Source organism: Lycorma delicatula, chromosome 4 (assembly GCF_047948215.1).
Source record: "Lycorma delicatula isolate Av1 chromosome 4, ASM4794821v1, whole genome shotgun sequence".
NCBI classification, from domain to species: domain Eukaryota; kingdom Metazoa; phylum Arthropoda; class Insecta; order Hemiptera; family Fulgoridae; genus Lycorma; species Lycorma delicatula.
The window spans coordinates 180817118-180833531 of NC_134458.1; the positions used below are offsets into that span (position 1 = coordinate 180817118).

Genomic DNA, 16414 nt, shown 5'->3' on the forward strand with positions numbered 1-16414 from the left:
TCGAAAAAAAGAATTACTAAAATGAACTCTCAAATAATCACAACTAATTAAAATCATTATTATTTGTAAAAAAAAAATACCATTTTGGATATGATTTTAATAAAAATATCAAAATAAATGCAATTGGTTTATATAATAACAGTTTGAACCATCTATTTTTGTAAAGAATTATTTACACTTTCTGCACTTAAAAAATAAATTAACTTGAACAAAGTATACTAGTTAATTTTAAATAATTAGTTTCTGTATTCTAGAATACAAAATTAGTAACAATGCATCTTATTTTACTTCTGTGTTCCCTACTTTTGAGAGAGGAAGTGTATTTGCAAAACCTAAAAGGATATTTTATCTAATTACTACACAGAATAACTAAATAACACAAATTCAACAAATGTTAATGTTAAACTTAACAATAAGAAAAAAAAGAACTATCAAAATTTATAAATGTCTTCAACAATAAAATAATGTTGGTTTATAAATTTTGCAACTTTTCAATTATGCATAAAATTTTAAATATATTATTTATATTACTTTTTTTATGATTCAAATTTTTATCATTTGAAAAACAAAACAAAATGAAAAAACTGTTAAAGAATTTAATTTTGCTCTGTGCCTTCACCTTGACAGATGTTTATTTCAAATATGTCACAAAATTTTTAGATAGTAATGAATTATTACAATTACTGTAATTGTTATTACTATTTAAAGTCAAATCAGTTAAAAAATATAAAATGGAAAATTATTTTGGAAATCAATTTTAGATAACCAGTTCAGTAAATGACTTTAGAAAATGATTTCTTCAGAATATTTCTATAGGCTAGGGCAATATTTTAAAAGATGATAGATGCATTACAACAAATGTAAGAATTTTTACCTTTTGTAAAATAATATTTTGCATAATTTATAAATTAATAAGGAAATATTCTTGTTAAATTTTGTACTTCAACATAAAATCTGTTTAATGACAAAAGGAAACTAATAAAATATGAAATTGGGTACCACCTTACACAACTGGCTATAGCAGCCTGAAATTTAATACAAATAAGATCTCATGAACAGAAGTAGTTTGGTCTAATTTTGCTCTTAATGGTCAAGCTTGTTTAGAAATATTACCAAAAATCTAAAAACAAAAACAGTTATTTTGGTATGGTCTCTTCTTCCCTAATTAGATCAGGGAAAAAATTTAAGGGAAGTTGCAACTTATGTAAATCAATATCTTTATCAAGTTTCATGAGTTTTTGAAATATACTTGTATAACAAATATATAACACTAAGCTTGACATCAATTAAACTTAAACTATGATAATTATATCCCCATCACTAACTACGATTGACCTAAAGTTTAGTACTGTATAAAACTCATGTAGTACTGCCACAATACTAAAGTTTATACAATGTCCCCACAAAATATTGAAATTTTAAAATGATAGTACAGGCATGTAGCTAGGATTTTTTCCAGGGTGGCTAAGAGGCCTGATGACAATAATAAAATAATTTTAACAATTATAATAAATAATAATAATGAAAATCATTTTATACTGAAACTGTTTTTTTTTGTATTTTATTGCGCTTGAAAAATACAAAATATGTGCTTATTCATATTTCAAAATATGAATACATCATTCACTATGCAAATATGAATCATAATATTAATAAATCATTTTTTTCATAATTCACATTTATATTTTACACTCACAAATTTACACTCCAATAAAAGTTATGAATTATTAGAAAGCTAGTCAATTTTTCTTTCTCACTATAATATCTACTAAAACTTCAGGATTAACAGTAATATCTCTATGCACTGATGAAGAAACTAAGGAACTTACTCTTCCATCCCTTGACTTGTTACGTGCAAACGTTTTGACTCTTTTCATTGTGGAGAACAAGCGTTTCATTAGTACATGTTGTTACCAGAAGAGCTGCTAAAACTTGCAAGAGATAATGGATATTCGGTAAAATTCTTATTGCACTGATCCAGTACTTCAACCACTTCTAGATCGCATTTTAAATTTAATGATTTTGTCTCCTCGCACCAAATAAGATACTCTGCTTGGAGGATAGATTCAGAACATTTATTATAATAATACATCGCTAAGATTTTTATTTCATCCACTTTTCCAGGACTAGTAGAACCTGACAAAATAAATTGAAAACTTTTTCAGAAGATAGCATTGTCATTGAATTTACTTTTCAAATGCTTCTTCAATGTATCGATGCAGGGAATAAAACAAGATACTCGGTAGTATTCTTCTGTCATTGTAGTATTGTGATTTTCTCTATGTACTTGTTTATTGTTTATTCGAGGAATTTTTATCTCGGCTTCAAAAATCTTGTGTGACAATTGTTTGGCAGTTACAAAAATATTTTCTGATTCATCTCTCATTTCTTACAATAATGATAATGTTGATTTGACAAGTTGAATACCGTTATTCAAGTCAATAGTCTTGTTTTGAAGTAGTATTGACAATGGTAGCGTAACATTAAGAAGTTTTTCACAAACCAGTAAAACAATAAAAAAATAAACAATAAATTCACTTTTTGCTATTGCTGCAAGAAAAGCATAAGCTTTAGATGATGCGATTGTTTTTAATTCTTGTAGATTTCTTCTAGACTCACGCAAATACATTCAAATATGAGGGCAAGTCAATTATTATCCGCAATGTAGTTATAAATTTTATTGCAATACAAATAGGAAACTTACATGTACATCATTTTTCAACATAGTCCCCTTGCATTTCAACACACTTGGTCCATCATTACACAAGCTTCCTGATGCCGTCATAAAAGAAGGTACTTCTTAGACAGACTTAGATAGTTACTAAGTTCGTTACCATAGCGATCCAAATGTTTTTTGGCATATGTCCAAGCGCGTTTGTTTATGCAACTGTGCGAGTTGTTTTGGGACTCATCTTGCACAGACTTTATGAAACCCAAGACTCTTGTGGATGATTTCGTAGGCAGAACCGTGACTAATTTGCAGACGATGTGCCACTTCATCAATAGTTACTCGTCTGTCTAAGAAAACCACATCACATGCACGCTCAATGTTTTCCTCATTTGTGGGGGTAAACGGTTGTCCGGCTCCTTCGTTGTGCGTAACACTTGTGCGACCATTTTTGAATTTTTCAATCCGTTCGTAGACACTCTGTTGCGGCAACACACTGTTCCCATACTGTACCGAAAGTCTTCGATGAATTTCGGCCCCTGATACACCTTCCGACCACAAAAAACGGATCGCTAAACGTTGCTCTTCTTTGGTGTAAACAGAAAGCGGAGCAGCCATGGTTAACGGCAGGACAGCAATAATGAAACTAACCTAGCAGCATCAAACCTGCATAGACATAACAACAATTAAACCACAGATGCATCATCTACGCAAAACGGCAGTACTACCGACATAACAAAAATATAAATAAATTGCAGATAATAATTGACTTACCCTCGTAATTCGACGAATACATCATCCAATACTTTTATAACGGTCAATAAATCTAGTTTCACACAAGCCTGTTAGTCGTTTTTTTTTTATTTTTCATCTAGTCTATACACACTTAGTGCTTTTTTTTAGCACATCGATTGCATGTGAATTACTGCTAAAAAAAAAAAAAAATAAAAAAAAATAGTTATTTCTTCAACAAGATCATACTGTTTTTAATCGCGAGAATTTTCATAGCATACATAATATTTAAGATGATGACTAGCACAGTGCACATATATGACTTTAGGATAATCCTTTTTAACCCACTGGGTTGGTCTAGTGGTGAACGCGTCTTCGCAAATCAGCTGATTACGAAGTTGAGAGTTCCAGCGTTCAAATCCTAGTAAAGGTAATTAATGTTATACGGATTTGAATACTAGATCATGGATACCGGTGTTCTTTGGTGGTTGGGTTTCAATTAACCTCACGTCTCAGAAATGGTCAACCTGAGACTGTACAAGACTACACATCACTTACACTCATACATATCCTCATTCAACCTCTGAAGTAATACCGGACGGTGTTTCCTGGAGGCTAAACAGGAAAAAAGGAGAGGATAATCCTTTTTAATTCAGGTATGAACACCACTATCATGCCCAGAAAATGTTCTAGCACTGTTATGACATTGTGTCGGCCAAAGTTATGATCTTTTTTTTTTAAACTCCCCCAAGACGACCAGCCCACGCTAAAAAGCTTAACACAGTCGCCTCAGGGTTTCATGGCAGCGCAGTCTGCCCTCCCTAGCTCGTCCGAACTCGGACATCCCATCGGGGTTTCTCGTGCCTCCTCGAAAACATACTAATCACCTCTTCCGGTGATCAGAATTTTTCTCCGCAGGAGAGCACCCTTCCAGTCCCTATTGTACCTGATCAAGACACACATTTCGTTTGCCCTTCACAGTTACGCGTCCCCCCCGTGCACACCTCGAGGGTCCCCTATGCCATCATCGGGGAGCTCCGACCCACCCACTCTTGCGCGTGAGTAGGCCCGAACACCCTAGGCATAGAGGCTGCCTCCCTGGCCCCTACACGCATCAAGATGGACTTGTACCTGCCCTCGATCCCCCACGCATTCCCATGACCCCTCATTACTTGTTGCGCCATGCCTCCCTCGCCGTCAGGGGTAGAGCACCGCACACAATATCCCCCCACTCCATGTCCATCGGTATATCCGGCAGCATAATCCAACAACAACATGAGCAAAGACACATAATACAATCATAAATTCCTAACCTAGCAAAGTACATTAACAACTACAAAAAAACAAAACACATTTCGACGACTCTTTTGACATCGAGGGCCGTGTGCACGTCAAGGGGGTACCTCCTGCCTCTTCGCTGTTAGTACGAGACGAGCCACTCTCTCTACCTCCCTCCATCCATTCTCACTCTGGAGCATGTGTCTGACGACGTTATCTGGTGTTAAGACCACCGGAATCTGACGTCTCTCGTTCTCCCACCTGACACAATCAACCAGGTGTGTTCGGCTGTGTCAGCTGTCGCACAGTACCTGCAACCCGCCGTTCTCCTCCTCTTGAAGCGATGCAGATAGCTATCAAAGTTCCCATGGCCCGAAAGTAGTTGAGTGAGGCAGTGTCCAACTTCACCATGCTTACGTCCCACGCAAGCACTCACGTCCGGAATCAGACGCATAGTCCACCGTCCTACCTGGCTCGCCTCCCACCGTTGCTGCCAGATGGCCATGATCTGCGCCCTTGCATTCTCTTTGTTTACGCCTTCAAACCGCAAGCATCGTTCCTCAACCAATAGGTCTATTGGCGGCGTTCCCGCAATGACGCAGATCGCGTCATAGGAGATCGTCCTGTAGGCACATGTCACCCGCAGAAGCAGCCTCCTATGAGTGGTCTCCAGCTTCCTCCTGTACTTCTGAACCGCCACTGCCCTTTTCCATGCAGGGGCCGCATACAATAGGACTGATGTCACGGTTGCAGCTATGACTCGTCGACGTTTCTCTCGTGGCCCTACTGTGTTCGCCATCAGCCTCGAGATAGCCCTCAGCTGTTGTTCTGCCTTCTTTATTGCTTCCTCTACATGAGATCCGAATAAACGGCGCTTGTCCATCCAGACCCCGAGGTATTTGGCCCTCGAGACTTGGCTTATTTCTGCACCATCGATGGTGAAGCGCATCTCTCTTAGCTGGCGTCGCCTGCAAGCACCAGCGCCTCCGACTTTTCTGGTGCTATTGCACCATCCAATGGTGCACCATTGCCAAGGCAATGTTTCCATTGGCCTCCATCTGCTTCTCATCCCTTCCTTTGATCAGTAAGGCCAGGTCGTTGGCAAATCCGAAGACTTCAACCCCCTCCGGATAAGCCTGGCAAAGAACTCCATCATATGTGATGTTCCACAAGAGAGAGAGCCCCACACAGAGCCTTACGGGACCCCCGCTTGCAACTGAAACACCCGTTCGCCAGTATCCGTGAACGTGCACACTTCCCTGTCACTTAAGTAGTTACTAATGATAGCTTGAAGTTGTCCGGAGACTCCTTTCGCCCTCAACGCCTGTCTGATGACCTCCCATGGCAGGCTGTTGAAGGTGTTCCGGATATCCAACAGTATCAAGGCCGGAATCGCTCTTGTCCGCCGCGTACCATTTGCTGCTGCGTCGACAGAGTATATCACCTCACGAATTGCGTGGACCGCTGACATGCCCTTCCTGAATCCAAACTGACGAGGGGAGAGTCCCCCTTGCTCCTGTACCTCTGCCAAGAGCCGCCTTTTCACGACACGTTCATACATCTTGCCCAGTGTACTGATTAAGCACACTGGACGGAAACCCCTCTGGACTCCTCCCCGGCTTGGGTAGAAGTACCAAGCGTGCCTTCTTCCAGCATGATGGGAAAGCACCCCGCGTGAAGGCCTGGTTAAAACAGTCCAGCACGGTCCAACGCCCCCACCACCATCTTGGCGACCTCCTCTGGAATTCTATCCGGTCCCGGACTTTTCTTGGGGTTGAGCGCTGCCGCTGCTCCCTTCAGCTCCTGAAGCGAGATTCGCCTTGGCTCTCCTATTGGCGTCGTCTGCCACTCGACGGCCGGTAGTCTGGGGAAGAGTGATTCCACTATTCTGTTGATTTGCTCTCCTGGGATGACTGGCAGTCTCCTTTCCAGCTTTTTGGTGACAAGTTTATACGCTTGTCTCTAAGGATCTTCTTGCAGCTGGTCAAGGAGACTCTCGGAGCTGTTGGGTCAGCTCTTCTACGTCATTTCTATCCAGCGCCCTACTCCTCTGTAGACGGCGACGTGCCCGTTGCACGTCCGCCCTTACTTCCCTGACTTCAGCGGTCCACCAATAAACCTTCTTCTTGGGGCGTCTTGCTTCTTGAAGTTCAAGGTAGCAGGCCTCCTGGACTGCTGCATCCAGCTCCTCAGGTTCCCACCTGCGATCCTCATTGCATACTTTCGTGAGCCTCCCCTTCAGCTCCTCGAGATGTACTCTGTCAACGTACCACGTCGCTTGACTTCTGGCTGGAAGTGGGCCACTCAACTCTACCCAAAATCCCCTGTGGTCGCTCCCTAAGTCATCTGCCAGCACTACGCACTCCTGTACAAGTGAAGCCACCGTTTCTGAAGCGTATGCGTGGTCAAGGACCGACCCTCGTTGTCCTCTCCAGAAGGTGGGGGTGTCATCATTGAGGCTGACCAGATTGAGTGAGGAGGTGAGCTCTGCAAGAGCCTCACCTCGCTTATCCGTGACACCTCCACCCACCCCAGCGTGCTTGGCGTTGAAGTCGCCGATCAGCAGGGCAGGTAGGTCCATCCACCGAACATCCTCTTCCAACGCGTCCAGAAACGTCGTGAAGTCATACCACGACGAGTTGGGGGAGATGTAGCAACAATACACGAGGATCTCCCCCACCTTAGTGCGAACGAATCCTCCTTCCGTCCGCTGGACAGATAGCGCATACCTGCCCGACAAGTCGTTGAGCGCCGCATCCTCTCTGGGGTCTACCAACCAGTCTCGGTCCCTGACCATCCCCCTCCATTTGGCTCTGATGTCAATATTATATCTGCCTCCTTATTGACAGCTGCCTCCCACAGGAGATCGTGGGCCAACCCACTCTTGTTAGCGTTCATATTGTTGATGAGCTTGTTGATGAGCTTCATTGCGTAGTTTTCTTAGTTCTACAAGCCACATCTCCGATACTGTGTCCGTTAACACCGCACTTGATACACTTGGCTTGTTGCGACAATAGCGCTTGTCGCGACGGAAGTAGCCCTCCCCTCCGCAATTGTAGCACATCTTCGAGCGGTCTGGCCCTTTGCATACCGCCGCTAGGTGCCTTCTTTCCCAACATCGGAAACACTTAGAACCTTCCTCCCACAGGAGCACCCTACACGACTGCCAGCCCACTCTCATTCGTCCTCCCGCCACCAGCTGATCCACAGCGTGCTGTGTATCAGCACAAAATGTGACGGTGGAAGCACCACCGTCGCATTTTGTGCATGTCCATACGCCGGGCGTACAGACGTCACCTTAATCTTTGACGTTTTAGTCGCTGGAAAAGCTTCCTGCACCGCCTGGAGTACTTCTTCCGCGGATACCTCACTGTCCAGGCTCTTGATGTGTATTGCCACCGGCTTATCCTTCTTTCCGCCCGGCGTAATTCTTACCCCCTGGACACTACTGGCAACCTTTTCAGAGAGAGCCTGCACCTCCCCCGCTCCATTCCTTATTTTTAACTCCAGTCCATCTCCCCTGCATTTCCTGGCCGAAATCACAGCCCCTGCTATTTCTCCAGCCGTCCCAGCCTTGACCTCCCGTAAAAGCTGAGCGTATGACAGCCCTTCTTTGCATATGACCACCGTCTTTGCAGCTTCTCTCGGCTGTTGGGGTGTACTCTTCCCCTTTGGCTTTTTGCCAAAGGGGCTCCAGCTCTCCTGGCCCTGTACTCCTGGATCTTATGGAGTTTGTCTGCAATCCGCCCCTGGACAACCCCCGTCAGAACCGTGGCCCCCGCCACCCTCTCTATTTTCTCTATGCCGTCAACCAGGTGCTGCGTGACCATATCATCTTCCAGCATCGAGTCAACAACTAGCATAAATGTGCCTCCCGAACATTCCTGTACCTCTCCAAGCAGTACTTCTACCCTTGGTGCGTCCCTGAGGACACTTCCTGACGCAAGCTTTCCTTCATTAAGTAATTTCACTATGCGGGGTGCCCCGTCACACACCTGCCTGGAGAATTCACTGCTTTTGTCACCTCTCAAGTCCAGCACCATAGCAACCTCCGAACCTGAGTGCGGCTCTAGCACCCCCATTTCAGTCGTAACTGTCTGGAATAGATCCTCCTCCCACCTTTGAGCGATAAGTCCAGCGACTTGCGACTTCTCCACTCCAGTCTCCAGCTGGTGTTTAATTTCTGGCCAAGGTTATTGATTTTTTCCACTCATAACACGTACAAAGTTTTCAGACTTAACAATAGTGTATCGATTATCGATAATATGTGTGATTACTGTGATCATTCAATTTTTCCACAGCCTTTTTCCAGTTCTTGAAACTGGACCTGAAATTTTGTGATATCCTTTTCTAAGCCTCTCATTTGCAAACAAGATAAAACTTTGCAAAAAAACACTTCCTTCTTTTTTTAATAAGCTAGCAAGGGATACGTTTTAATCCAATTTGGTTGAAATCTATGTGTTTGCTTATTCATTTCATAATAGGATAAACAAAGGAATTTGCTAGCAACAGAACAGATGTCAAAATCTTCAATTTTAAATGATTTTTCTGGCATAAAATATTCCATTATCATTTCCATATCAAATACTTCAGGTTAAAATTGATCATAGCAACAAATTCGAATTTCTGGTGATCTAGATCTCCAGTTGCATTGTTACTTTTTAAATTCTCACTCTCACACATTGAGTAACTAGTAATACTTTTTGTGGCACTGCAGGTATTTTTTATTTTATTATTCTTTTTAGTAAAAAATGATGTAATTGAAGGTGTCGCTTTTCACTTTGACATGATTTAAAATATATATAAATTAATATGAATAATGAATAAATGTCCAAAACAACCATCTACTGCATGCATTTGCTTTTAGACATTCACCTTCCAAAGGTTGAAAGATTCTGACTGATTTTTCATTGCAAAGCTTAGAAAATAATTTAATTTACATCTCTATTACTGTTCTATTAAATACTCAATAATCTAATGGCTTGTGCCATTAATTACTCATTATTTAAGTAAAATTAGCTATCTGCTCAACAAATTAATAACACATTTTTAAGATTAACCCGTGGTTGCTCAACATTGATATTATTTTTTTCCTATTATCTTTATGGTTACAGCAGATTCTTGGAACACAGACTAGTTGCTTACGCATGTGTTCGGAATGCGATGAGTAAGTGTTGCATTTCTGGCTTGCAGAAAATCCTCAGTAATCAATTATTTTTATTACTATTGAGTCAGTGTGAGTGTGGCACTCACATGCTGAATAACAGCATACTCGTACAGGGTTGAGTAACAGGTTAAGGTGTACAGGGGATTAATGATTAGGGAAATGATTATGTACTGATTTATCTCTTCTGAGATGTTATACTTTACGAAAATGTAAAATGCTAAAAATGGATTTTTTTGGACTCAACTTACTAGATTTAACCCCTGAATGACAAAGTCTAATAATTGTTGGGTGATGGGAGCTGTAGCCCCCATCACTTGACAATTTCAGCTGGCTATAGCCCCCTTAGCCCCCGCTTGCTATCTGCGAGCAGTACATATCTTCACTCCCTTGTCTGATTAAATTCAAAAGGTTAACATTCAAAAGGAAACATTGATGTTTCATTACAGAAATATTTCAGTCATATTTCAAGTTTTAATGTTCAGGCAGTCTAAAGAAATTTATTAAAATACAGCCCAACACATACTTCTATGTATGTACAGAAACCATTGTGAGAAAAAAAATTTAATATACGAAAAACCATTTCCATGGGTTTTTTATGTTTTTAGGTTTACAAAATGTCCAGATCTAAAATTTTTATTGATTATCATACTTTCCCTTATAGCTGTAGGTACTGGAGCAGCTATGAAATTATTACCAGGAAAACAAATACATTAAATTAATTCATTTAAATAAAGAATTTGAGGAGATTACACACAAATTTAATACTTAGATTCAATTTGGCCTTCAGAACAATAAACAAAACAAACCATTACATACAGAACACAATCATTAAAAAACATTGGCATTCTACATGAACAAAAAAAGACCACATCATAACACTCTCAAACATTACAAAATGTAAATCTAAAATTAACAGAACAATTCAAATTTAACATTCTCTTAACCAGATATAATTGCATATTCAACACTCACTAACCACTGCAAGCAATATATCAATTGATATCAACAATACCTGTCACTAAGATGCTTCAAATTGAAAACCTGATGGAAGTTCCAAAAGCAATATATTAATTTAAATTTGGTTTAATTTATTGTTATCTGCCACTTGCCCTAACACATGTGAACTGGCAACTACAATTTCCAAACAAATTTAAATTATTGTAAAAAATAAAATGTTAAAGAATAGTAATATAAACAAATAAATACAATTACTTAAAAAACTATTCTGTTATTGATCAATTAATTTCTAAATAGCACTGAAATTTTTTTTATGGGTGAATAAAAATAAAGATATGCTATCAAAGGATTAGATTTGTTTTATCAGTTACAAATACAGTAATGTGCAAATTAATCCAAACACAGAGAATTTTTTGTTTATTTCTAAGTTGTGGCTACACTGCTTGATCACATCCATTCTTTAATTTATCTGTGAAATGTGAGGTTAATGTTCTTTGGTTATTTAACAATTTCCATGTAAATAGTGTTTTGTGAAAGTTTATTTTACTTTTTATTACAAAATCATATTTTATTTATTTTTTTCTGTGTGTCTTGAATATATAAAAAGAAACATAACTCATAAGAAAGATAATAGACATAACTCCCAGAAAGCATTAAATAATTATTTCTCTTTCTGAGCATACCAGTATGACACAATGACAAGTAGCTACTGGGTGTGCTATTGGACTAGGGACAGTGAATGCTATTTTAAAACAATTTAATGAAACTGTTCATTAAAAAACTGTGGCCATAAAAAAACTTCTCCAACGCAGGATCAGAGTTGTTCATGAGAAAAAGCAAACTTTATCTAAAATTATCTGCTGTGGACTTAAACTGAAAATTAACAGCCAGTGAAACAGATTTACACATGACAACTGCTAGGTGCTAACATCTTGCAGTTGGGTGGAAAGCTTGTCGGCCAATAAAAAGTAGCTTTTAACACAAACAGTGTGCTAAAAAGGCTCTTGTGGGTCAAAGCACACACTAACTCGACTAAAGAATACTGGAAAAATATTATGTTTCAGATGACTCACATTTTTATGTTCAAGGACAAAGGGTTCCATATGTTAGAAAAGCACCAGATGAAAGTACATCACTGGCTTATATCCAACAATCAGTTAAACATCCCCAGAAAAAATGGTTTGAAGTTGTTTCTAATTTGAAGGCCCTTGCCCTTGTTCATTACTTCCAGTAGATGATAATGTTGAAAAGTGATGAATATATCAAGATTCTAAAGAAAAGGATTATTATTGAAATTAATTAATTTTATGTACTGACTTATCTCAAATTTTGTGAAAATACTTTCGAGATGTTATACATTACGAAAATGTAAAATGCTAAAAATGGACTTTTTGGACCCAACTTTACTAGATTTAACCCCTGAATGATAAAGTCTAATAATTGTTGGCCATCGCCCGACAATTATTAGACTTTAAAAATGTGGAAAAAAATTTTCAAAGAAAAAACGATTTACAGTGCTCCTATGGCCGGGCAGCTCCCCAGACTTGAACGCAATTGACAATCTTTGGGCAATAGTCAAAAAAAGTTTCTCAAAAATGAATTGTACCATAAAAACTTACCTCATTAAAGCAATAATGTTGGTATAGTTTCATAATGAAGAAATCAAAAAATGTTTAGCACACTTGTTGAATCGATGCCAAATCATGTACATGAAGTGATTAAGAGTAAACATATTAATTACTAGATATTCACAAATTGTGCAGGTATGATTTTTTTCTAAATAAAGTTGTTTTTTATTAAATAACATCCGTGTTCGGATTAATTTGCAAACTACTGTACAATAACTGTGACTTTAAACAGTAATTGAGTTCATAATGTAGGAAAAGGGTAGTACTGACTTTATAGATACTGTTGATTTATAAATCTTAATATTTACAAAAAAAAAATATTTATATTTTTAATATCATTGTATTTACAAATCTTGTAAACATATTTATATAACCTAAATTTTTACTGTTGATTAGTGGTAATATCTACGCCAAAATTTGAGCCTAAAACATCAATATGTACATAATACCTATGTTAAATACCCTTGTTGCTGAGGAGGGCCAAAAATACACTATCCAGATATCACAGATTTACAATTACTAATATTTATACTAATATCTAAAATTTCAAAATTCTCAAGGCTCCTAAAAAATTTATTCTTAATAAGTTTTATGTTAGAAATGAATAGGCATATGTTTAGTGAAGTTGCTTCTGGACATGCAAAAATAAAAAAATAATTGTGGGGGTGAATGAAGCTAGTTTGTTTATTATTTACTATTACTGCACTACAATATCATCTATTTCAATTTATGACCATACTCTCACGATTCAACTTCTAAATATTATATTTTACTTGTTGTATTTGTTTATTTCAGGAGCAATTTCAAGCTTGTTTAATTACATTTATTAATTTTTACTTTAGGTGAATCATTCTTATCCAGCAGACACCTTAGCATTAGGCATAATATACAATCACCAGACAGGCCTTTAGACAGAACTACAGCATGTTCTAACATCTTCTTTATGGATTTAGAAGAGTCAAGAGTTACACCCATCAATTTATATATTTAGAATACAAAAATAGAAAGAAGAGTGAACAATAGGGAAAATGAGCAAATGGTGAAAAAGGTGATTTAATCATGTTTGTATTGGATCAGAAGACATAATACTATCCCAAGATCTTTCAAGACCTCCAAGCATTATCCATTCTGCCAATAAACCAACAGAATATCAAAGGAGTTTTACTCAGAATAGAAGCAGTATAAAACTGATTAACCGTTTTTCATTGACTAGCTTAAATCTATATGGCAAAAAATTGGTATTTCATTAAAAATAAAATTTAAAAAACTCACAAAAACTTGTTCAAGTCTTTTATTAAATCATTCTTATCCATTCCGGGAATTATGTAGAATGTGAAAAAATTCAACTGAATTCTAAACTGATCAGCCAGATTCTCACTGGAGGATATAAATTATTAACATTTAACAACAATTTCTATCAGCTTTTGATGATATTGTTAATGTAAGGAATGCTTATAAATTAATAATGCATCTTTAGTCAGTTTCAATAAAACTGTTTTGATAAAACTTAAAAAACATATTTCTAGTTGTAAGCCACTCTACATACCTGCTCAGCTCAGTTTTTGTTTGTAACCATAACAAATATTGCAGAAATATGAAACAAACTTTTTTAACAAAACTTATTTCTATGCTAATTTATATTAGTATAATATAAATATAAATTAAATTTCTAGCCACAAAAATATCTGCCAGATGAAATCATAAAGCTAAGATTTCAGAATTTATGGCATATATAAGGTGTGGCTATTGAAAAACAAGACTAATGCTGCAACAGAAGAACTGAGCATGCGCCAAATTTGTACAACCTACAATTGTGTAGCATGAACCCTTCACTTTCGATTGTTGCCATTTCAGTTTCTGTAGACATATTAGTCTGGCGTGGCCTTTGTTTGGACAACATCTGTTTTTTTTGTTTTGCCAAAAAAAAGTGTTTTATTAGAGCAAAGAATTGGTATGAAATTTCATATGAAACTTGGAAAACCCGCTACTGAAACTTCCTTTATTAAGAAGGTATATGACAATGAATTTTTATCACAAGCGCGGGTTTTTGAATGGTTTACACATTTCCAAGATGGCTGAAAAGGCGTTGAAGATGATGTGTATAAATTTAAAATAAAATATTTTACAGCATTAGTCTAGCTATTTAATAGCCATACCTCATATATATATAGGATAACACATCCTATACAATACATCCATGCTGTATAGATTGTTTTTAGTAACTTTTGTATACTTACACAAATTTGTCATACAAAACATAAATAATAACATTAAATATATATATGTACATACAACATGATTATATTACACTTTTTGGATGTATTTTTTTTTAACAAATTATAAATTTTATCTTAATCAGTACAATAAATACCTCAGCTTGAGTGGCATGTGAAGAATATCAAATGAAATACAAAACAATCAACCAGATCCTCCCTGTAGAAAAAAGCTATTTTAAATATTAATAAATAAATACACATATTTCTTAAGATTAGAACTGACTTTTTTTTTGACATTCCTTTTTCACAATCTGTTCTGAATAATCTGAAACCATGGACATTACAATGACCAAAATTCAAGGACCCCATGGCATAGCTGTAAGGCCATCTCAGGTGTATGATTTCTGATGACTGTCACAGACAGTTGTTGGTTTGTCAGTTGAGGGCACAGATAATAACATCAACATAGTTTTATAAAATATATTCTAAATAGCAGGCATATTTATAAAGATGAACTGAACATAGTAGCTGGCATATACTTAGGTTCAGAACCCATCAAAACAAGTCAGTAAAATGTAAAAACTGGCTTAGTATTGGTCAATTCTGCGTGTTTTCCTTTCCTCTTTATTTCTAATATTAAAATTTTTACTATTCTTTTCTATAAATATAAACAAGTTTGTTATTTTGTTGCTGGCATGGTTACCAGCTGTTTATATTTAGCTATGTTTAATATGTATTATTGTATTCAGTTTTTTTTTAGATATGGAACTACATAGACATGAACACTTACACCTACATATATTACACATAAAACATGTAATTGTTAATAAAGAATATACTTGAAATATGTCTAATTGTGTTAATTAATATCTGTGAATCAGCGTTATGATGTAAAAAAAGTGTAGTAATGTGAATCAACATCTTTTGTTTTTGGCCCTCTGGCCAACAGATAAGAGATAGTTTACTGTGATACTCTTTAATTTCAAATTTACAAAAATTTATAAAAAACAATACAGAAGAAGAGTTGCCAACTTTACTATGATTTGGGCTATACAATAATCTATTTATTCATCAATGTTGTAATATTATCTATCTTTATTTAAATTTTAATATTAAAGATGTATATTTAGTTCTAATTCTAAATAGATCTAGTAATAAATCTAATACTAAGAAATCTAAATCTAATTCTAAATATTATGGATAAGAAAAGATTGTTAAAGCAAAGAAAGACAATTAAGTTTGTCATTACAAGAATCTGTACATTTACTGATAAGTTTGATCTATCAAAGGATGATACTTATGCCATTCACATGGAAAATATGGTGTCATAATCGTACCTTGAAAGTGACTTTGATAATGATGTTCATTTATAATGAACTACAGCCAATTAACTTACCAGTATTTAAAGGCAATGTCTTTGATTGGCAGTATTACTATCACATATTTAATGATCTGATACATGATCTAATTATCTTCATTTTTCCTTGAAGGATGAAGCGCTAGCCATTAAGAATTTGTCAATTATATGAAAATTATGTAATTACATGAACTATTGTAAAGTGGATTTGATATTAAATATATAATTGCTTTCCGTAATGCTGATAGAATCTGAAATTTAAATGCTTTAAAAGGAGAATCTTTGGGCACTTTTCAAGAGTTTCTTGAATCAAAGACTACAGATTCTTGAACACCAACTCAAATAGATTATCTTCTAAACATGGAAAACACTAGCAGATAGCATTACAGCAATACATCCAAATCTTTCACT

At 36.7% G+C, this 16414-nt stretch overlaps 1 protein-coding gene across 1 annotated transcript in view; it reads right to left on the reverse strand.

Annotated features, from left to right (window-relative positions):
• Window positions 1–16414, reverse strand: part of RnpS1 (RNA-binding protein S1) — a 249379-nt gene that overhangs the window by 27074 nt on the left and 205891 nt on the right. Inside the window, exon 2 of the mRNA XM_075364790.1 lies at window positions 14802–14863. Within this exon, the coding sequence (XP_075220905.1) occupies window positions 14802–14818 (17 nt within the window). The 5' untranslated portion in view covers window positions 14819–14863. The remainder of the gene's footprint in view (window positions 1–14801; window positions 14864–16414) is intronic.